General features: G+C 32.1%; 1 protein-coding gene across 3 annotated transcripts; it reads right to left on the reverse strand.

Annotated features, from left to right (window-relative positions):
* Positions 1-406: 406 nt before the first annotated feature.
* LOC7460915 (protein NETWORKED 1D) lies at positions 407-11,362 on the reverse strand. 3 transcript variants are annotated; one of them, XM_052452796.1, is made up of 11 exons: positions 11,207-11,362; positions 10,070-10,195; positions 9,159-9,359; positions 8,914-9,036; positions 8,656-8,693; positions 8,457-8,580; positions 2,720-7,969; positions 1,841-1,996; positions 1,558-1,659; positions 1,341-1,483; positions 407-1,038 (listed from the first exon to the last, which is right to left on the reverse strand). In XM_052452796.1, the coding sequence occupies exons 2-11, from the start codon at positions 10,145-10,147 to the stop codon at positions 756-758; spliced, it is 6,498 nt and encodes a 2,165-aa protein (XP_052308756.1). In that variant the 5' UTR covers positions 10,148-10,195; positions 11,207-11,362; the 3' UTR covers positions 407-755. The 3 variants fall into 3 exon arrangements, with proteins under 3 accessions (XP_052308756.1, XP_052308757.1, XP_052308755.1); XM_052452797.1 differs by having other exon boundaries at positions 11,097-11,208; XM_052452795.1 differs by lacking the exon at positions 11,207-11,362 and adding an exon at positions 10,553-10,836.
* Between the last annotated feature and the right edge of the window lie 12,607 nt (positions 11,363-23,969).

The following is a 23,969-nucleotide window of genomic DNA, read 5'->3' on the forward strand; positions in this document are numbered from 1 at the left end:
TTCCTTGGCACATTACCGTGTTGTTTCATTCATTAGTGTTTGCGAATGCAAAGGGAAAAAAAATAGCCATTGTGAATTAGAAGTTCAGTTGATGTATAGGGTTTCTTCTAGCAAAAGAAAGGAAAGAGGGAAAACAAAGTAGAGGCACTTGTAGAAGAAATTGTGATTTTGCTTTGATCTGTTGTAATCACCCTGCCTTCTGAAAAGATACAGAGAAAGCGCGGCAGGCATCATTATACTTCATTTGATTTATGGCAACTCCGATTGACCTTAAATTTGAAGCATTTATGGTTTTCTTAATCTTGGATTATATGGCCTTTTTGCTGACTTGGTAGAGTGAAGGGAAAGACATTTTCAGCAGAGCAACGAGGACGAATTGGTTCAAGACATTTTGCGAGCTCTTGAGTTACGAACCAAAATTGGTTTCAGTGATCAAAGAATTTGATTTGCTATACAGGATAATGAGTTACAGAAGAGACCAAAAAGGTCATACTGTTATAACTATACCTTATGATGCAAACAACCAGCAAAATGCAATTTATTTACAGACGATGCATCTGCCTCTACGCTTTTGGCATCCATTGCAGGCTTGTCGTATTGCAACTTGACTTGTGACAGATAATTAGCCAACGAATAGTAACCAGCAATCTACATAATTAAGTAATGATGGAAGTATGGGAATATTAACTTCTGACCTCAGTAAATAGGATTTCTAAGACTGTAAATAAGGCACTATTGGAGGCTTGTCAAAATGGCTAGGAGGAATGGTCCCCAAGGGAAGCTGATGAGGACCGGTTTACGCATAGGGCTTTCTTTGATGCCCGAACATTCTTGAGAGTCATCGTGAGCTTCTGCCTCTCACCTTCAACCTCTGCAAATTGAAGGCTTAGCTGAGAATAGCGGTCATGCATCTCTTTTAGTTGAGTCTCCACAGTTGTATACCTTCCCTTTAGTTCCAGCATGTCCTTGATCAACTCATTGATATCTCTAAAGCTTTTGAATACAGCTTCCTCGTCACTGTGTTGTTTAAAGAATGAACTGGTGTGGAATGGGAAAATTTCATATTCATTAGATTTCTTTTTGTTGAGGTTTTATCCTAGAATCTTGTTAGCTCTTCTAGTGTATAGCATCATCAAATATATGTTTCGCACAAAGTTTCTATAAAAAAATATTATATGAAAATTTCTCTCCTATCATTCTTGAACAAGTTTGGCCATCTACTATGCAACCTAGTGCAAGTCAAATGAACAAGGTTAAGAAGAGAAGTTTCTATACTTCTACCAATGCCAAAAGCAATTCTAGTGCCTAAGGTATTTTCAAAGCTGTATTAAATGGCATACCTCTGAAAAAGGATGCTTGATCTCTTCTTTGCTTGCAATGCTTCAGCAAGCTCAATTTCTAATGCAAGCACCCTCTCTAATGCGTTTCCACTCCCTGAGAATTCATTAAACAAGGGGAACATGCTTCCTAGTTCTTCATTGGCCTGAGCAAAGAGCAGGAAGTTAAGTATCCAGACGAAGAGAACTATTACACTAAAAGGTGGGGATAACAACTTACCTTCTGTAGCTTCATAAATTCACTTTGTAAGCCTGGAAACTTTTGGTCAAAATCATGATCATCTTGCAACAAAAGTGAATTCTCGTTTTTCATCCTTTCTAACTGCATGCAGAAAAAATAAACATCAGATAGTAATCAGAAGTTAATGTTGCAAATTTGCATTTACCAAATGACCCTAGGGTTATCTAAGACCTATGTTCCATTTCTGTGAAAAAAGATTATTTGACAGATGAGCAATATGCAGGCATCATCTCCCTTGGTTTCAGAGTGCAGATATGTGTACCTCATTACTTAAGTGGTCCATGCTAGACTTTAAACTTTCAGCTCTGAAATGATCATTGATGATAGCTAAATGCTTCATGTCACTATGCAGCAACCTGTCTTGATTTATAAGTGCAGAACTTTTAAGCCCATTCATCCCACAAGACGCAAGAACATCCTGATAAGCGATTACACAAATAAATAGTTAGAGGCAAACCTTCCAACATCACAAATTCTGCAATACAGCTCTCTGTTGAAGAATAAGGATACCAAAATACAATTTTCTTTACAGAAATTCAAATTTTTTATTGGCTCGCTAAAAGATATGATATACTCCTACTTCAAACCATTGACTAATCAATAATGCTCAAATACAAAATAGTAAACAAGAATTTCAAGGAAGTACAAAATCTAAAACGATACTAGAAATTTTTTAAAACAAAAACCACTGCAAAAAAAAGGACACGGATATTCAATCACAATTACATTATTTCATGTCCTATTTAGGTTTTCTTTTATTCAACAAGTTCTTCCAAAATAAAGTTCTGTTATTTTTTCACTAGAAAGTAACAAAACTTCAGAAACAGCAAAGCTCGGACTTCTGAGATTGCAATCAAAGGTTTTTTTTTTAACTAACATGTCACTAAATGATGATACAAGTGAAAGGTTGAATAGAGAGGTACACTAGCAGCATCTATAAAATTCCAATTGTGGATATGCAACATGATTCATTTAAGAAAGATTGAATTTTCTTCTCAATTTACAGTAATGCAGATAAATATCTATTATCATGAACTACTCACGTATATACTTAACTATCCTCTTGCAATAACATAATAGAACTTAAGATATGCTGAACAAATTTTAAACAAGGTGACCAATTTTTCGCTTAATTCATCACCTGCTCAGGTTGCTCATGCATAAGTGTGTTCAAATGATCAACTCTGTCAACAGAAGCAGGGAATGCAAGTTCTGCTTCTTCACAATTCCTCAAACCATCTCTTCCCAAGCACTTCTGGTTAGGATTCCTGGATGGACGATTCAAAGGGACTGTGTGTGCTCTTTTTATTCCATAGTTCGAAGCGTCCACAATCAAGCAATCCACTTCGCAAGATACATCATTTTGTTCTTCCTGCATGTTCCCTGGTGATTTGGAATTCTCTAGCAATTCTTTCATCAAAGTGTGTTCAACAGCAATTTTTGACTTCTCCTCATTGCATTCTTCCAAAGAAGCTTCGAGTTTTTGTTTTTCTTCCTTGCAGCACTCGAGACTTATTAATGAGCATTCCATTTCAGCCTTCATCAGGTCATAAGCCTTCACTTTTTCACGTTTGTCAGAAACTACAGATTGTAACTCAGCCTCCAATTCCAATATCTTCATTCCCAGTTCTTCATTTTTCTTCAGATGAGAAGCTTCAGATTTCTTCCTATTCTCAATCTCATCAATCGCATCTTGTAATTTCCATAGCATTTCCTCACTGTGCTTTTTGGAGATGGACAACTGCTGTTTCAGTTCTTGCAGCCTTGTTTCGTACTGCTCTTTGATAAATGCAATTCTTAAGGACTCCTGCATGGCCACAGATGGTCCTTCAGGTTCTCTTTTTTCACGAGCCTGGATACACTCAGCATCAGCTTTGTCTTTGAGCTCTTTCAAATGGACAGACAAGTTTCTGAATTCTTCTGTCTTCAAAATCTGATCAGAAAGCCTCTGGTTAAGCTCATTGCAGTGTTTCTGCACCATCACTAATTCATCGTAGTATCCTTCAAGCGTGATGATCTGAGCTTGCTGTTCATCCAATTTGGCTTCAAGTACTAGAACTTTTACTTCCAGCTCAACCTTGGAGAACACCAGATTATCAATCTCTTCTTCAGATGTCACCAACATGCACTTCAGCTTTTCAACCTCTAGAGAATGTTGAGTTTTATCCTCCATATAACCAAGCACAACATTTTGAGAGTTGTGTTTGAATTCCTCAAGCTCAGCTCTTACAACTCTGTTTTTCTCGACAAGTAACCTGTTTTCAGCAATAGAAGCCTCTAGCTCAGACAGAACAGAGTTGAGATTTGTCAACAACCTCGCATTCTCTTCAGCATATTGGGTTTCACTTGCAAGACACCGATTAAGGGTGGTTTCCATGTCAATATGCTTCTTCTGAAGTTGGGCAAGCAGCCTATCTGTGGAGTGTAGTTGATGAAGAAGCACTTCAAATCCGCTGTCATATTGAGTCTTTGCAAAAATGAATCGAACATCAGCAGCTATTAGAGGTTCATGCATCTCAGACAACTGAGTTTTTAGTGCAGAAACAGTGGAAGCTTCTTCACGAGCATTATTAAGACATTCTTCAGACTGCAACAGAAGATGGCAAACTCTTGCTTTCTCAGATTCTAGATCTGATACCAGGTGTTTGAGATGAGCCAATTCAGACTTGTGGTGATCAAATTGGAGCAACTGGCACTGCTTCTCGTTTAATTGTGAAGTTAGATCCACTATTGTACTCTGTAACCCCTCTCGCAAGCTTCTCTCATCATGCAGCTCATCATGCAGAGATTGCAAACTCTCTCTCAAACTGATCAAATCTGAAGCAAGATGGGCAGACTCCTCAGTTTTATCCTGTAAGAACACCATCAAAGCTTGCTTTTCATGTTGCAAAGTATGCAGGCATTCTCTCAAACTGTTTAGTTCTGATGCAAGCCTGGCAGATTCCTCTGTCTTATCCTGCAAACCTGCCATCAAAACTTGGTTTTCACAATGCAAAGATTGTGAACTCTCTTTCAAAATGTTCAGCTCTGATGCAAGCTTGGAAGATTCCTCAGTTTTATCCCTCGTAGATATCATCAGAGCTTGTTTTTCACCATGCAGAGATTGCAAGCTTCCTTTCAAACTGTTTATCTCTGACACAAGCTTGGTAGATTCCTCCTTCGCATCCATTGCCGATGTCATCTGAGCTTGATTTTCATCATGCAGAGTCTGCAAACATTCTTTCAAACAGTTTAGTTCCATTGCAAGCTTGGCATGTTCCTCCTCTTTATCCTGTGAAGATGCCATCAAAGCTTGATTTTCATCACGCAAAAATCGCAAATTTTCTTTTAAACTATTTAGCTCTGATGCAAGGTTGCCAGCTTCCTCAGTTTTATTCCGTAAAATTTCCATCAGAGCTTGGTTTTCATCATGCAGAGATTGTATGCTATCTTTCAAGTTGCTCAACTCTGAAGCCAATTGAGCAGACGACTCCTTCTTATCTTGTGAAGATGCCATCAAAGCTTGGTTTTCATCATGCAGAGATTGCAAACTTCCTTTCAAACTCTCGAGTTCTGATGCAATCCCTGAGGACACCTCATTTTTATCCTGTATAGATGCCATCAAAGCTTGGTTTTCTATCACAAGTTCTGCTGCAGCCAGTTTAGTCTTATCAAGTTCACTAGCAACAGTATCTAATGCCAAGATTTCATGACCAATGTCCTGGTTCATAGAAATAAGTTCTTTCAACTGAGCTTCCAAACGATCAAGATCAGAAAATAGCTCATTGTGTAGCTGTGCATATTTTTCTTCAGCTTCAGAGCTAACCTTGAGTTTGTAAGCAATACCCTCAACGTCCAACTGAAGCTGCTCAACCAAAGCATTTGACACATTGAATTTATCCACCATGTTCAGTATATCACGTTCAAACTTCTGTTTCACCAATGCGATCTCTGATTTAGCTGCAGTGATGGACACTTGAGCGATATCTCTCTCGTGAACCAGACCTTTCTTCTCTTCCATGAGCAGGAGAATCCTTTCACATGAATTATGCTGAAGCTCTTCCAATTGCATCATGACACCAATTAAATCCTGGGGCTTTAAATCATGATCACCAGATTCACTAGGAGGCAATCCATTTATACTTTTGTCATAGGACGCCAGCAAGTTCTGCAACTTACTCTCCATGAAATTGACTAGATCCTGTAGCTTTTCCTTCACAGAAGCCAGATCATCAAATTCATTTCTGAAAGTTTTCAGCTCTTCCTGCAAAGAGAAGATCTCATTTTGAAGATCACAATTTTCTAGGGTTTTCTTTTCCAATAAACATGCCAACTCCGTGTTCTCTGCAGCAGAAGCCTTATACATGCTCTCGTAACTTCTGTAGTGCATCACTAGAGACTCCCATTCAGCAATCTTCTGCAAAAGAAGGTGATTTTCACATGTGACATTTTGCAAATTTGCTTCCAAAACTTGGTTTTGCTGAGCCATATCACTGCACTTGGCAACGCAAGTTGCCCTATGCTCATTTAAGGCATGAACATCATTCAGTGCAGAGTGCAGCTTTTGCGACAACAACTCCTTGGACTCAGTTGAAAGCTCCAGCTGCTGCATAAGTTTGTTTATTTTCTCTCTCATACATTTGACATTGTCACTGGCCTCAAGCAAAGTTTCCTGTAGAACATTTGAAAGTACATCCAAGTATAAATTATCAAAATGCATTTCACAAGCTTCTTCTTCAACCTTTCTGTAAAGCCCTTCCTGCAAATGTAGAGATCTTTTCAAGTCATCTAAAAGAATATCACCACCCAACTGCTGTTTTTTCTTCCCGACAAACTGATTTTGGAACTGAAAGAGTTTCCCCATGCGAACTTCACTTGAACCAGATCTCTGGCTCTCTGTGGTTATTGGGTTTCCTTCAAAGCATGATTGTGAAGAATCTACAAAAGCTTGCCGGATGAGATTCTCATTAGTCTCAAACATGGACAAAACCTGGACTGAGAGCAGTTCCAGATCCTTTTGTAACTGGTCGACAGCAATTGAATAATTCAGGCGTGCCCGTTTGAGTGCTGCCTCAGCAGTAACAGTCCTTCTTTCAAATTCCTTGTTCAGAGAATCCAAATCACGTTTTTCTTCAACAACTCTTAATAGCTGGCCATTCAGATCTTGGCGCATTGTCTCCATCTCTTGCTTCGTGGTTGCAGCTGCATACAAGCAAGTAGCATGCTCATTTCTGAGATTCTGCAACTCCCCCAGCATCTGCCTCTGATGTTCCTCAAGCTCCTGGACAAGAGCTTCATAGTAGCATTCCATCTGGTCCATTTTCTTTGCAAGGCTCTCCCGTTCAGCTTTTGATTCATCCAACTCCCTCAGAAGTTCAAATATTTTTCCTTTCATTGCATTGGTAGTATCTATAGAGTCGGGCTCATGAGAAACCAAGCCAGGAATGTTAAGACAATGAAGCATGCCTAGTTCTGGTTGATATAAGTCCACATCAAAGCCAGATTCACTTACAAACTGGCTATTTTTATGTAAACTCATTTCTCTGATCTCCTTCAGGCTAGATCCTTCACAAGGTACCAAGTGGTTACTGGAAATTGGCAGCCCTGTTCCTTGCTTAAGATCCTGCAGCACACCAATCAACTCCTCTACATCTGAGTGAAGGAATCTGAAGTCACTTTCATGGTATCCCAAGCATGCATTATTTTGAAGCTCTTTTATCTTATCTTCCATGGATAAAAGCCCCTTTATCCATCTGAGCTTCAATTCTTGAAATCTGTGATCCTGTAGGGGTTCTGCAGCATTTCTGCTGCTAAATGGAGGGCATAATTGAGAAACCTTTAACTGTTCAAGATCAGCTTTCAACTTTGAACACTCCGACTTCAGTACAGACACTTCTTTCACCATCTCTTCTCCAGAAGCAATCTCAGAGGCAAGTTGCTTAGCAAATGTTTGGGCTTCATAACCTATTTCATCAGCATGACCCTGTAAGGAGCTTACCTCCTGTTTAAGCTCAAGAACAGATGACTCAGCCACTTCCAAGCTTCCTCTAAGCCTACCATTCTCTTCATAAGCAGCTGCCAAGTCATTATCTGCAGAATAGTCTGAACTCCAGGCATGAACCCAATCATTCGTCCCCTGTGCCAAAAATCGATGATCAGAAGGATCCCCTTTTTCCAGCTGAGGACTTTGGCTGAGGGAAAGTCCAGCTAAGTCACCAGAGACGGTACTCTTAAGGCTATCAATTTCATGTGTGCTGGAAGTATCATGCTTCTCTGCGTATAAACTCTCTGATGTATTGGAAGAGCCATCAAATCCAACAGCTGAGTCTGCATATTCTTCATTTGGCCCCACTTCTTCTTCGAGTGAAGCAAGGTCTTTAGATTTTTCTTTAAATCTAACTCTGATATTTACCTATAAATCGGGCCAAAAAATAAATAACCTTATTGTTGATTCAAATCATGATGAAAGAGAACCATTTCAATCATCAGGAAACACTGAGGCAAAAGAACAAGGACTTCAAATATAAATATCATGTTGCTTTGTTTCACATGGCAACTCAAAAGCACTAATAGTACATGCATGCATCATTCCTCAAATTCTACAACTGCATCAACTCAGTTATTAAAACAAACACAAAAAAGATGCCCCACTGATTTAAAACAGATCTTATCATCCAACAGCTGACTGACACAAGGCATGAACAACATGAGAAATTTGAATTATATAGTTTTAAGAGGAAAATGTGTAAGCAAGAATATGCAGCGGGTAACATAAGCTCATACTTACAAGGTTATGTGAACAGAGCAAACAACATTCCTTTAGATTCAGGAAAAATTGAAAAAGCAGTTCATAGTGTGCAATGGAAGCATGGATATGTAAATAAAACAAATGATCTAACCTTATCTATCTGATCATTGATAATCCCTTCAGAAGATGATACTTTTCCACTAGAGGATTCATCAGGGCTATTTTGGTCAGTCTGCAACCCCCTCTCTCTGAGTTCCCTCTGCTGCTCAAACTCTCTGGAAGCAATTAATTTGCAGATAAGTGGTTGAAGAAGACAAGCATTAAGTTTGCATGTTTTTATTTATAATTACCGGAAACCAGTTTTTGAAGTGAGCAGTTGTACAGTGACCTGGAAATGAACAACACAACCATTAAGATATGTTGGAGTAAATGATAAATCTCCACAACTGAAAAAAAGAAGTTTCCTAAAACAGGCTAGAATAAGATGTATGTTGAGAGTAAATATAATTAGGATCACCCAATTATATCATTATATGACACAATAGAAGTGTATTATTAAACCAAGTTGCTTAAGACAATGTTAAGAAAGCATATTCAAGAACTCTCACATGCAAAGCAGTTCCAGAATCAGATCCATGAAGAGGCAGGGCAACAACAGAAGGTTTTAACGCATCAGCATAATCAGCAAGGTTGATGGTAGCCTCACCAAGGACACTAGACCGTGATGAACCCTGATGTTAGTCAGATTCAGGTCAAATAGAATTAATCTCGGGGAATTTACATGAATTAAAGAACAATCTGTTACAAAGATGTCAAGGGACCACATGATAAAATGGGGGAAATAAGATATTACCATCGAAATGACAAGCTTATAGAGCTTTTCATCATATCGCTTGGTTTTAACGTCTTGAAGAAGCCTTGTCGTCTCGTAGATAGGATCTGCCCATTTGCAGGTCCCGTTTCTTACATTGGCTTTAGTTGTTTTTGCAGTTGCTTTTCCAGAATCAGCAGGAATGAAAGATATAAAAAGTTTATCCCATCCTGGATGAGGAATCTGTATTGCGTGAAAGGGATAAGAGATTTAGTCATTGCAGAGAACAATAAGTGTCAGATGCAAAGATAAAACAATATTTTCAATCAAGCAGTGAGAATATGCAAATTAAGCCATAGCTATAACGAAGCTCAAACTCAATATTATGCAAAATAGTGACTGATGTGAGCTGCATACTTCACCATTTCTGTTAACCATCAAACAAAACCAGTACATGTCTTAAGGTAGTTGGTTTGGTTTTGGTTACAGAGTAATAAATGTCTGTATTATTGAAAATGAGAAAAGAACAATAATTTATTTTCTTTTCTGTTAACATATTTTAGAAAGCTGAGTGTTTTAGATATGCCCATCCCCACTCTCAGAATTTCACCAGGCCAATGCTCTGACTTTGCAACCAAGATGATAAATACTTGTGGCATTCGCCGCTCTACGGCATTGTACAATAGAATATATAGATTGCTAGAATCAGATCATTAATGAATATGTAAGCTTGTTGAATGCACATCTGATTAGTTAATTGACGTAGCACATTATGAATTGAAAAGCCTGTATACAAGGATAAACATATGCCGATAGCCATATACGTGCACCCAAGTCAATAAAAAAATTGATGACATTCTTGCGTCTATTTCATGTGTGATTTAATAAAATTCATCGAGATAGTAGCAAGCAACAGCAAGACAGATATTAACATTGTTAAGATCAAATCTTACATGTGTGGCATGGAACTGCAGCCGAAAGACCACTTTCACTTTAGTTTTCTCATTCTTCCACCTAGTAATCCTCGACATTGCTGGATAAGAAACTAATTTATCATCTGCTGAATGACAGTTCAAACCCTGCAAGATCACGCACAATCACCAGACATACAAGCAATATTCACAACACTGCCATCACTGTAATCCTACAAATCCCAGAACTATAGAAATCTTAAACACACCAAAAAGCCACAAGAAAAGATAAAATTAAAACAAAGAACGCGAATTCATGGGCCTTAGATCCTTGAGCTAGTCAAACTAATTGATCAGGTCAATTTGAGTAAACAAGACAATGAACACTACAGGCAACTTATTTTCCTCCATTTCTCAGCAACCAAACAGAATATAGGAGAATGCATGCCCCCTCCCCCACCCCCACCCCCACCCCCACCCTCAAGAATAAAAAAAAAAAAAAAAAAAAAAAAGAGCAACTCGTACCTGATGCACAAACTTTTCTAAAACGCCAAACCCAAAAGTTATTCAAAAAAAATTCCCACGATTAGAAAAGGCAGCTTCGATCTAAACCTTGTAAAAACACACAGAATATTTTATTTTTTATTTCAAAATTCAACAGAACAAGAAGACAAATAAGAATCAAATGCACCACCCACTTCAACTGTGAGAAGACCGACAAGAAAGAGAATAGAGTAAAAGAGAATCCGGAGCCAAATGCCTGGCTAAATGTCCATAAATTTGCACCCCTTTTAATCTACTACGCTATTTAAAAAAAAAAGGGAAAAAGAAATCACTGCTTTCTTTTTTTTTCCAACTAAAAGCCAAAACAAGTGCTAAAACACAGTACGACAGATTTTACCTTGTAATAACTTCTTTTTCCAAAAGAAAAAAAATAAAGTAGAGAGAAAACGCCAAGAAATGCACAAAGCAGAAAATGCAGGCAGGGAAAAAAAATCTAAGTGACACTTGAGATTCAGATCATACCAACTTCTTTTTTAAAGAAAACAAAGATGACAGACACGCTTACAGTGGTGGAGCGTGAAGAAAACAAGGGCAAAAAAAAAAGGGGGAGGGAGTGGGCACTAAGTTGTGGATCTACAGGTGCTTAGGGTGGAAGGGAGAGTAGGAAATCCTTACAGGCAAGGTTCGTTCTCCTTCTCAATCCTCCCTATGCGTTGTCTCACACTCTGACTCTCTTCGGACAGAGAGAGAGATTTACGTTTTACCCTGTCAAGTGTTTGTTGCTTGTGCGCTTGTTTGTGTTCTGAGGTGGTTGGGATTTTTTTAAAGAACGTGAAAATAGGAATTTTAAAATGGTGTTAACAGGTAGGCCAGTAGGATTAATTATAAATTATAAATATAAATCCAAGAAATAAAAAGGTGAAATGGAGGAGGTGGTCGAAGAGAAGAAAAGAGACATCCCGCCAAAGCATAGGAAAACTGTTCTCCTCGTTCTTAATTAATTATTTATTAGTATCATCTTATTATTATTATTATTATTAGAATATTGATTGACGATGATGAGATATACTGCTCTTTTTTTGTATATATATATATATATATTATTGTGGGCCGCTGGACCACCGACTGGTAGGGTTTTATTGACAGGTGGAATTTATTTGACTAAACAAAATTGATTCACTGGTTCCCACTTTAGCAGATTTTTTATTTGATGACATGCACACGCTCCATGCTTTACTGATTTTTGCCATCTCGATCTGAGTATATTTAAAATAATTTATAATTTATAATTTTTTCTAGTTGAAATTTAAAAAGAGGGTTTTGAGTAAGGTTTGTATAAAAATATAATAAGTATAATTAAATATTTTTAAAATTATAATTTTAATCACATCGCATCATATTCCTAAATAGACTCCTAGTTTATTGGCTTAAATATTATATTAAGATTCTGTTTGTTTTTGCGTTTTAAAAATACTTTTGAAAAAATTTAAAAAATTTTTATTTTTTTAGTTTAAATTAATAATTTTTTGGTGTTTTTAAATCATTTTGATACACTGATTTCAAAAATAATTTTTAAAAAATAAAAAAAATATTATTTTGATATATTTTAAGTGAAAATCACTTTAAAAAGCAACCGCAACCACACTCCTGATAATAATAACTAGAATAAAAAATGTTTTTTAATTTATTTTTTAATTTTATTATATTTCTTTTCCATTTCTCAATCAATTATCGGAAGGGAGACACATTATCAATAGGGCTTTAGATTCAATGGTAGAAATACTCCATTTATAATTGAAGTTTGCAGTTTCAGTTCCTTGAAAATGAGCCAACCTAGATTTATTTTGGTTTGTATCAAATTCAAGAATGAAAAAACATGCATCAAGGTGTTCGATCTTTCGATGCATTTGTCTGAATGGACTTACCAAGTTCTCAATTTCATTCCAAAACAAAAGCTTTTTTCAATTATGTCCCTAGTTTTTTAGGACTTGTAAGATATTAATAGACATTTACGAAAGGCCCAATCAAAAAATATATGCCTTGTTGCATACTAAATTGATAAAATATTTTGTTTTGAGACTAAATGGATAATTAAGTAACAAATTAGGAATAACATTGAACCTTTTTTTTTTATTTTAGACCATGGAAAAATATCCTGGTAAACAAATCATGAGCAACTTATTTTTGTTGATGATATTTTAGTGGTAATGTAGTTTTATAACAATTTAAATGAGCATAGACCAGCGAGAGTTAAAACAAGATTTTAATATGCATATTAAATAAATAATAATATTTTAAAATTGTACTTGAATTAACAAAGATTATAGCATATGTACAAGACAAAGTAAATATCTTTGTATCTTATTTTGTTATGGTTGATAAGATAGAATAAAATATATAAAAAGTATATTTTATCATTAATATGTATTGTTATCAAACTTGTATATTTTTAAAAATTCGATATTTTTTTTTTATTTTAGTTTATATCGAGTGCTGAAATTAATAATATTATAATAGCTCTAGTTATACAACTAGGACTAACTTGACAGGTTAATATGGGGCCTAAGCTAGTCCGATTTGAAAAAAAAATAGAAGACAAATTGACTTGACTTGGCCCAGTCAAAAACCCAGGCCAACTCGAGATAAAACACAGGTAAAAAAACTGTTGACTTTTTTTAAAATAAAAATAAAAATTTTGGGTTAGTCGAGTTGACCCTCCCGACTCATGACCTGAACCTTACCTTGGGTCGACTCCCGGGTCGGATTTTGAAACTATGATAATAACCACTTTTATCCATACATTGACTCGGGTCAACCCGTGTTGACCCTCCCGACCTGTGACTTGGATCTTGCCTCGGTTGACCCTCGAATCGAGTTTTAAAATTATGATAATAATCACCTTTATTTTATGTTAACCTGGGTCAACTCGAGTTGATCCTCCTAACACGTGACATGAGCCTTACATCGGGTCGACCCTCGAGTCGGGTTCTAAAACTATGATAAGAACCATTTTTATTCTTATGTTGATCCAAGTCAATGGTCAACCCCACTCGTGACCTGAGCATTGCCCTGGATCGACCTCCAAATTAGATTTCAAAACTATAATAATAACTATTTTTATTCTTACACTGACTCAGGTCAATTTGGGTTAACCCGACATGTGACTCGAACCTTAACTAATGACCCGATTCTTGCCCCATATCGACCCTGAGTTAGGTTTTAAAACTATGATAATAATCATTTTATTTTTACATGTTTTAATTAGATAATTTTGTAATTGAGAGTTTTTTACAGGGATATCTTAGGAATAAAAAATAAAAAAATATTGTTCTGAAGACATATCCTCACATGTACCTCCATTTTTTAAAGTACATAAATTCATTTTAAAACTGTACGAGAGACAAATTTATTTTTATGTATTTATCTTTGTCTCATCAACCAAACACATTTTTGTCTCCACTATCTTCGTCCCTTCTATCTCAAAACAGTAACCAAATGCTACCTTAGAATGAATATCATGTAAGATGACATGAAACTCTTGAACTTGGCATATCACGATTCTTGAATTGATTATCTTAAAATCCAGAAATTTACCGAATATGAATTTTTTTATACCACTATATGTAGCTTTGTACTTTTAGTCTAAAACTTTCCATAGTACATTTGCACTCTTGAATGAATAATACACATCATAAAATATGTTATCCAATCAATTCAAGATATAGTTCATGCACATAAAATAACAATAATTCCATGCGTCTATAACTACCATAATAGTAGGATTAGATTTATTATCTAATAGATTTGGTGTTTCTTCAGGCAATAACTTAAGCCAAGTTTAAAGTAGTTAGATAGAATGACATCTTTTGTTGCTATTTCTTGGAGTTTAGGCCATTAAACTTTTCAATGTTTTTTTACCATGCACCATAGAAGGCGGTGATGGAATCCTCTTTACAAAAATAGTGCTTGCCAAAGCAATATTAATTCAAGCAACTAAATCTTGAATAGAAACAATTTATAATCTTTAACAACACCCAAATATATATAATTAAATTTTGCTTTTAAACATGCAATACACAAAGAGATAAATAAAAATTTAACTAACAAACTATCTAGACAATTTGATATTTTATTTTGATATGATAGTAAGAAATGGAAAGAACACAAGAAATCGAAGAAACTAGTTTTTGTTTTAAGATTGTTGGTGATATTTTAACGGTAGCAATTATTTAGTGTAGATTGCATGTAATTTTATAACCAAGTAAGATAACATAAACCTGTAAAAGATTTAAAACAAAATCCTAATATGCATGCTAAATAAATTATAGAATAGTTAAAGTTGTATTTGAATTAACAAAGATATTGGCATGCATACTAACATATATAAAACCATATATTATACTTCAACTAAAAACAATATAGATATTAGATACTTGTTGAAAATAAATGGATGGAGTAAAAAAGATGTTATTATTAAGGATTAAACCCTTTGTCATTAAAACTAAAATACTCGTTACATGGTGTAAACAATATTCTTACAAATAATCTCCTAATATTCCAACAACAAAACTTTGAAGAAGAATGCCTTTCGTTTAATAATCTATGAGCTATAGGAATAATGAACTTGCATTTTCTTTATAAAAAAGACCTGAACTTAAGCTTCAAGACATAAAGGAAAAAAAAAATAGAAGACAAAACAAAATGAGTTGGAAAAATATAGAGAAAAAGACTAGAGAGCTACTATAATGTGTATAGAACATCTTTCCTTTGACCTCTTTTTATACTTATTTTTTGAACCAAAACTAATGCAGAATTACCAGAATTAATTTCCACCATTTTTCTTTAATTACCTATTATAAACAGGTAAAAAACTTTATAGTTTTATCTTTAAAATCCATAAATTTTGACTTAAAAAATAAAAATATTTAGGATGTGAAATGTTTTTATTTAAAAAATAATTATTTATTCCTAGATCTAGATCTGCAGCCCGAGCCTAAGCCAAATTGAGTGAACGCATGTGTGGCTTAAGCACAAAATTCACCTTGCATAGGCTCACTTTTAACTCTTCTAACTTTTCAATGTATACACTTCAGGAAAATCAAATTTAATATTCCATGTTAAAGAATATTTGTTGAAGAATAATTTTCAATAAAATCTTATTCATAAAAGCAAGTGGATTCCATTTTTAACAAAGCCTCAAATGTATTTATTAATATTTTTTTTAATTTTCTAGCAATTTTACATGAATATTTTTATTATCCCATGCAATAGCCATTGAAATATGAGAAATGACCTACGAACATTTCATCTTAAAAGCTCAATTTTGCGTATCAATAGGACCATAGAAGTAATTCAAACTAAGAGGCAGCCAAGCATGATTGTTCAGTCGAGTCCAAGAAAGCATGAATGGGGGCGTGGAAGATTGGCATCGTGGGGTCGCCTTCAATGGCGTCCGCGGACACCGAGCACATGGGTTTGGTCTCATGTAGATGGCATTATTTTTTGGAATCTAGTGAATCTGGTCAGAAGAAGCATCATACTGTCACCGCTAAGCCAATGCCTCCCTTCACCATGTGACAAGCCCTTCCTGTCACGTGCCTCTCACTCTACACGCGTGACGGCATTCAGGACAGACGTTTTCTCTCTACCATTCACACACATCCGATGTTTATAAATGTAATTATAGTTTTTTTAAAAAATATTTTTTATTCATAAATGTATTAAAAATATATATTTTTTTATTTTTTTAAAATTATTTTTGATACAAACGCATCATAATAATCTGAATACATCAAAAAAATATTAATTTAAAACAAAAAAAAACTAAAAAATTAATTTTTTTCAAAAGCATCTTTAAAACAAAAAAATAAACAGGGTTTTATTGTTCAAAACGGACGTGGCTCCCTCTTATGTCAAATAACTTTGTTTATTTAGGAAAATAACTTTTTTTAAAGTGATTTTCATGAAATATATATTTTTAAAAAGTAAATGATTTTATTGTGTTTGTTAATATCATAAAATATAAATTAAAAAACATTTTTTAATATTTAGTTATGCTATGAAAAATAAGTTGGAAAATAATTTATTAATGTTTTAATTTTTTTTCAAGTTTATTAAGAAAATATAGACTAAATTTAACATGAAAAAGTTGAAGAAAGAAAAAATTGAAAAAAAAATTTCATATATTATTTTAAATAAAATAAATTGTAATAAGAATAATAGTTAAAATTTGACAAATAAAAAAGTTAAAAGAGAATAAGATTAAAAAAAATTTCAATTTCATAAATTATTTCAAATATAATAAATAGCAATCAAAAGAATGGGGGACCAAATTTGATAGATAAAAAGGTTGAAAATGAATGAAATTAAAACAAACTTCAATTTCATAAATTATTTCAAATAAAATAAATAGTAATAAAAAAATAAAAACCAAATATGAATCAACATATAGAAGCATTAACAAACCAGTTTCAGTCCTTCTTAGGTAGTCAAATGGAAGGGAAGAAATATGAATATGAATTCAATGGACTACGTTTTGGACCCGACCTTTGAGGTTATACATTAACACCTATAAACATGTTTATTTAACATATAGTAAAATATGATCCATTGTCATTGTGGTTAGAGTAACCGTATGCTTTGGACCCAACATTTGAGGGTTATATATTGTTAGTTAAAGACATGTTTATTTAGAAATTGATGCTTAGTCATAGGAAAAAAATATGAAATATTATTACTATGGTTAGAGTAACCGTAATTTTTTTACTCTGAATTTGACTTTGAATATGAGTGTGCAATCTATATTTATGTTCAAAATGATTGATTTAAATTATTAAAGTATGTGAATGATTTATAAATGTGTTTTTAGACTTTTAAATCTTTGAAATTACTGATATTTTGATAAAATAAATGAATTGATTATAAAATTTATGTATTAAGTATGTGACACTCACCCTCTATTTATTTATTTATTAAATTATTTGGAAGAGGTTTAAAATGTTAAGGGGTTGCTTTAGAAGCTTATAGTTAATTTCTAGACTTTAATATTTCAATTATTAGATCAATTTATTATTTTAGATTTGTTTTACATTTAGTTTTATTTGACATTAAACTTAAATTTATTTATGTCAAATGATTTATATTTAGTTTATTTAATTTATGATTCAATAGTTATTTTAATGAATTATTATTTTGATTATAATATCTTAATTGGAGTTAAAATGTCTTGCATGTTCATAAGACATGCGGCGTTGTGATGCAAAAAAGATATTTTCATAATTTTTGGGTTTAGGATGTGACAAATATATAATAATATCTATTTTGTATAAAAAATCCTATCCTATAATGCAATATTTCTATTTTGGTATTTTGATAATTCTTAATTTCATCATATAATTTAAACTAACTTAAATTTTAAAATGGAATACCAAAATAATGTTGTAATCTTTTAATTAAAAAAACAATCAATATACATTATAATAAACAATGATTCATTTATTTATTTTTATTTCTTATAACATCATATGATATGATATGTAAAATATATTTTTAATCTTTAATTCCTGGTGAGTAAATTGATTCAAAGTTTTTGGTGATTATTATTTTTGAGATATCTAATCAAACTAGTAACTATTTCATGGCTATAGTTTTTATTTCAATACAGTTAAAATTTATTTATATATTTTAAAAATATAATAAACTAAATTAAGAAATTATCAAGCTTTCTATAAACTATTCAATTTAAAAAAAAAACAAACACTTCAATTTTAATAAATAATAGATATATCAGTTATAAATAATTTAAAATAACACACTATAAATTATAAAAATAATTAATGATATTAAGTAGTTAAATAATACATGAGCGAAGCAGAAACCAAAAATCTAATATCAACTAATATTATAAAGCACCTGTTAAAATAAACCTATTTTTAAATAAGGTATCACAAATCTATTTAACTACTTGATCAAAATGAATGATATTTGGGGATGATGTAATTATTAGCATATATATCCTATAATTAATCGGTTGGTTATATGTGATATTAACTTTGTTCATGTAAATATTTTAATTTATCAATACAAGCTTATTTATCTTTAATATTCATCAAATATTTTATTAATGAATCTTTAATAAAGATAAAGTTATGGAAACAAAAATGCATTGTGAAGAAAACTATAAAGTTGTTATAATTGTAAGATTTCTATAGCATCAAAATATTGTTTCTAAATGTTCTTGGTCAATACTCTATTAAGAATGGATATTAATTAGAGTCGTTGAGACTAATATATATTATGTTCTTTCATTTATATATATATAAAAAAGTAGTTGTTCTCATTATCTGAGGTATGAGGGATACATATAACTAGCACGTAGGTATTTGTCAGATGCCATGTGCATTGAACTGGCCCGCATGAGAATTTCTTAAGGAGAAATCACTTGTATCTATAGAAAGACTCATATAACAATTGTGTAAGTAGTCTTTAGACTTGAAATCACTAAATTATCTTATATAGAGAATGTTATGTTTTGATCTTGCTACACGTTCTAATCAAGGGTAACAAATGAGCAGATATTTGATATAACATGAACTATATAGATGTATTTAAATAATCAAGAGATGATTTGCCACCCTAGGTAAATTAGAAAAACTGTTTCATCTATTATCAAATAGTATTTATTGTAAATCCTTGTGCAAAGTGGAATCAAATTTAATAAGAATTTCAAATCTTATTCAAAGAATCAATTACTGTGATGTTGAGAACAAACATGATTTGATAGAGCAGACACGCTTCAAGCTATAATGTCTAAATCAGAATATTATTGATAAAAACATAATAATTACACTAAGAAATTGGTCACCGAAAGGTTAAGTCAAACCACTTATAACTTTTCTAATATTTAGGGGATCATAGATTGTTAGACATTGTACTTGATCTTGAGTTGTAAATCAATCAATTATTGAATTGATAATAAATTAATATACTTAATTCTATTTTATTTAGGATTATGATTTATATTTGGGTCAATTTACTAGGGAACCTAATAGGTCACATATATAAGAACCATTAGTCTGAAATTAATATGAGATGATTAATTAAGTGTGACTTGATTGTAAATAAATTTTAGAAATTGAGGACTAGAGTGTAATTTATATAAGGAAAATCAAGTAGGTACTTGATTGAATAAATTTCTAAAATTAGCCTAAAATAATATATTTGATATTATTTAAGGGGAAAATTGATATTTTACCGTTTATTGGGTTTTTAAGTTTTTCTATAAATAGAAAGTTACGCCTCTTATTTTATTTGAGTGGAGTACAATACAGAAATATCTAAAATATAAAAGAAAAAAGAGCTAACACACAAAGGCATAACAATCTCTCTCTTATAAAAGGGTTTAGGAGATTTCTAACTAATGGTTCATGTAGATTATTGTTAGAGGTTGAACATTTGAATGACTTGTGGTTTGCTATAACCCAGCCTTGAAATAATTAGTCAAACCTGAAAAGAACATCTGATTTTAAGGTAGTCTTCGTATAAACCATACACAACCCTAGATATGTCTAATAGGATCCTTGACACTCTTGTTTTTTTAAAAATTTTTACAATTATTGCTATGTATATATGTTTCAAGAAACCCAACTGTAGTAGCAAAGCCATTGTTAGACAATTAAGGTTGTTGTTTGCATATTTTAATTGTTATTAGTCCAAACCAAATTTAAGTGCAAAAATTATTTTTTTCCAAAATTAAATTTTCTATCATGACTTTTTTAAAAAGCTTCTGCTAGTGTTCCGGCCAGATTTTATTAGAACCCACCATTAAAAAAAAAAAATTTTAAAGCGGCGCCAACATAACTAGCGAGCAACAACAACACACCATAATAGCTACGCTAGCAACCATAACATTGCTAGTAAAGCAAGGCAGCAACCCCATGCTGTTGGAGGTTGCTGTAACAACTGTCAGCCCTCTATTAGCAGCAAGAAAGAAGAAGAATGGATGAAATTTATGATTATACCCTTAGTGTCTTTTTAGAGTATTGGGGATGTAATTACTCCTATACCCCTACAACTAATAATTAATTATGAATTTACCCTTGTCATTTATTTATTTTTACTATATGGAACATGAGATAGAATTACAATTATGCCCCTCTAGATATTAATTGTTGATTTTATATTTTTAAGTTAAAACCATAAATTAAATTAATTATAGAATTAATTTATCTAATAGGGTTAGGATTGAATGAAAATGTTTAATTCGATGTTTTTGAATTTTATAGTATCTAATAGGACTAGTATTTAATTAAATTGTTTAAATAAAATAATAATTTTAAAATTTCTAAAATAAAGAGTTTTTTAAACCAGAAAATTTTATTTAATTGATCCTAAAATAATTTAGGATATTAATAAGAATCTTAATATGATTAATTTTCTTAATAGATTTTTAAAATTATTTTTCAAATAAAATTTGTATTAAATAAAATTTATTATGTTGGAAAATTATCAAATTAGATTTGATTTAATATTTCTAAATGTTAGAAATATTATTTTAAAAATTACACATTAAGTCAATAATTAGAATTGAAGCATGCAATAATTTTATCATGCGTATCAATATGTTATTATGCAAGTGGATGGTTATGGACATAAAAAAACCAATGTGATTGTCCTTTTATGATTGAATGATTGTAATAATAAATAGGATGTATGTGTCCTACCTTTTCTTTATTTTTCTTCTGGGTTGTAAAATTATTTTCTTATCTAATTTTCCTTGAATGTAATTCGAGATTTCTTATACAATTATATAAACATTATGTAATTTAGATATATAGAAATTCATATATAAAAATCTATTTTGTAATCCAAGATGAAGAGAGAATGACCAAAAAGGCTATAACCATGGTGCTAAAAAAAGATTTATGAAGTTTTGCAATAATTACTTAGGTTTTGACCACTTAATTCCCTTCGATGACTCGAGAGAATTAATTTAGATATATCCATAATTATCCAATTAGAATGACATTCTAATGTTGTATGTTTATATATAATTGTTATGTAACATATATCATTAATGCCATGAAATGAGACTTAATTAAAATAATAAGTCTCTTATTAATATATTAAATACATTTTGAGAACATGATTTATTACCTTGCAATTTTATATGTATAAAACCAAGTTCTATTCATGAATAACTTGTTGAGCTACTTAAAGTTACCATTACTCGAATATATTTAATGCTATAAAATAGAGTTTTACTTAACTAACTTATATGATTTGGATGAGTTACTTATGATTATATAAGATTAGAGACAGTAGTTAGATGAAACATATATGATATGTTTAGACAAAAAGTTGTCACCTAACTGATCCAAGAGTCACATAAATGATTGATAAGCTGTGATATCTACTTAATTTAATTTATTTTGATTTATTGAGTTACTTAAGGTCATATAAATTAAATGAGATCGTAGTCCACTAGAAGATCTAAACGAGATTTTTTGAAATAATAGTGAGGACTATTAATTTACAGGAAAATAGTAGAAGACTAAATTATGATTAAAGATCTTATCTAAATTTGATTATAAATATTTATGCATGAAATATATACTCACTATCTTTATATAAATAGGTTGATAGATATAATGAGTAAAAAATAAATATATCCCTATATAGCTTTTGTGATGTTAATAAATTGTCTGAACCAAATTTTTTGGATTTCTACTGAAGTGTGAGAATTGTTCTAAAACAAGATAAAGTTGTTTAATATGGCTGGTAAGAACTTTATAATTTGCTTTGATTTGTTTTCTTTAAAATTATGTTGGCCTCCTGTCTTAGGTTTGACAACTTAACTTAAGTTGACTCATGTCCTTTTTTTATTTGATTTTTTAAAAATTAATCCTCCAACACTGGGTTCATTGAAAACCATGCTTTATTTTTTTAAAAAATTATTTTCTTTGAGGTGACACGATTTTATAACTTGGGTCACGGGTTAGGTCAATTGATTTGAGTTTTTTTGTCCTTTTTAATTGATTTTTTTAATTTATATTTCAATATTGAGTTGATTGGGAATTAAGTTTCATAATTTATTTCAGTTTGTTCTATGAAGTTATCATGATCTCATGACTTGAGTTACGGGTTTGATCAGTTGACTCGGGTGGTGTTTTGTGTCCCTTTTCAATTGAATTTTTCTTTTCAATTTTATCGTTGAATATTTAGTTGATTGAGAATTGAGCTTTATAATTTATTTCAATTTTATTTCTATAGAAATTATCCCGGTCTCATGATCTAAGTTTAGTAGGTTAGCTTGGGTTGACTCGACTTATTTTTCTTGTTGGATTTTATTTTTAATTTCATCATTGAACATTAAACATTGAGTTGGTTGAGAATTAAATTTAATAATTTTTTTATTACTTACTTTCTATACAATTATCAAAATTTCATAACTTTCAAATAACTAATTTTACAAGTTAAACCTACTTAATCTGAATTCATCTATATATCCAACCCAACAATCAATATTCCGGATAACCTATTGAGCCAGATCAGATGATGGACAACCATTATTACTGGAATACCATATTCATGTCTTGTGGCCCAATAGATGATGGCCCTTCGCTCTCAAAAGACTTGCTGACGTGCGTATTGTAAAGCCCATGAAGAGTCAGAGAGTACGTTTTGATCATCTTAGCCCAGTCTTCACCTAAGCATGAACCTCCGAGTATGGGGTTTGGATGCTTAATATAATTTGTTTATTTATCGTCTTTTCATTTGATTCTTTTGTATAATATTTTTGGCTTATATTCTTTTCACACCAATTTCTCTCTTGCATTTTCACATCTTAGTGAAGAAAGTAAGTATGATTGTTTCTTAAATTTTAATTTTGTATAAATTAAAATAATATATTTTTTATTTGTGAAGAATTATTATTTTTATTTATTTTGAATTTATAAATTTATCTAACATCAATTTTAATCAAACATGTATCTTTAAAATTTATTTTTTAAAAGTGCAAACTGCAATTTATTTATTTTTTAAAATTTACATTTCTTTATCATCACCTTAACAAAAAAGAAAAGAACACACCAAAAAAAAGAAAAGAAAAAGGAGAGAGAGAGAGAGAGAGAGAGAGAGAGAGAGAGGGAGAGAGAGAGAGTAGTTTATAGAGCTAAGCTTCAAACTATTACCAATCTCCAAACCGACCGGGCAATGGCATGTTAGACAGCCATGACTAATGAATACTTACAGAAATTAATATTACAATCTCCAATCACAAACTAATTAAAACTCAAAGTTTCATTTTCTCTGGCTTGCTTTTCCTCACAGTCTACTTTGGCAGGATGGTTCTTCTTGGACCCCCAGAAGAAGCAACCGCTAGGGTTCTTACCTTTCTTCTCACCAGCAACAATCCCTCTCTCTGCTTGCTCTAATCTCT

The sequence above is a fragment of the Populus trichocarpa genome, chromosome 5 (genome assembly GCF_000002775.5).
Source record: "Populus trichocarpa isolate Nisqually-1 chromosome 5, P.trichocarpa_v4.1, whole genome shotgun sequence".
Lineage (NCBI taxonomy): Eukaryota > Viridiplantae > Streptophyta > Magnoliopsida > Malpighiales > Salicaceae > Populus > Populus trichocarpa.

Bases quoted from the DNA above. Each gene is read 5' to 3' on its own strand.
- LOC7460915 (XM_052452796.1), bottom strand. From the start codon at position 10,147: ATGTCGAGGATTACTAGGTGGAAGAATGAGAAAACTAAAGTGAAAGTG. The intron at 8,694-8,913 runs GTGAGAGTTCTT...GTTCATTTCCAG, and splicing joins ATTCTGGAACTGCTTTGCAT to GTCACTGTACAACTGCTCAC. The intron at 1,484-1,557 runs GTAAGTTGTTAT...CTCTTTGCTCAG, and splicing joins AATTTATGAAGCTACAGAAG to GCCAATGAAGAACTAGGAAG.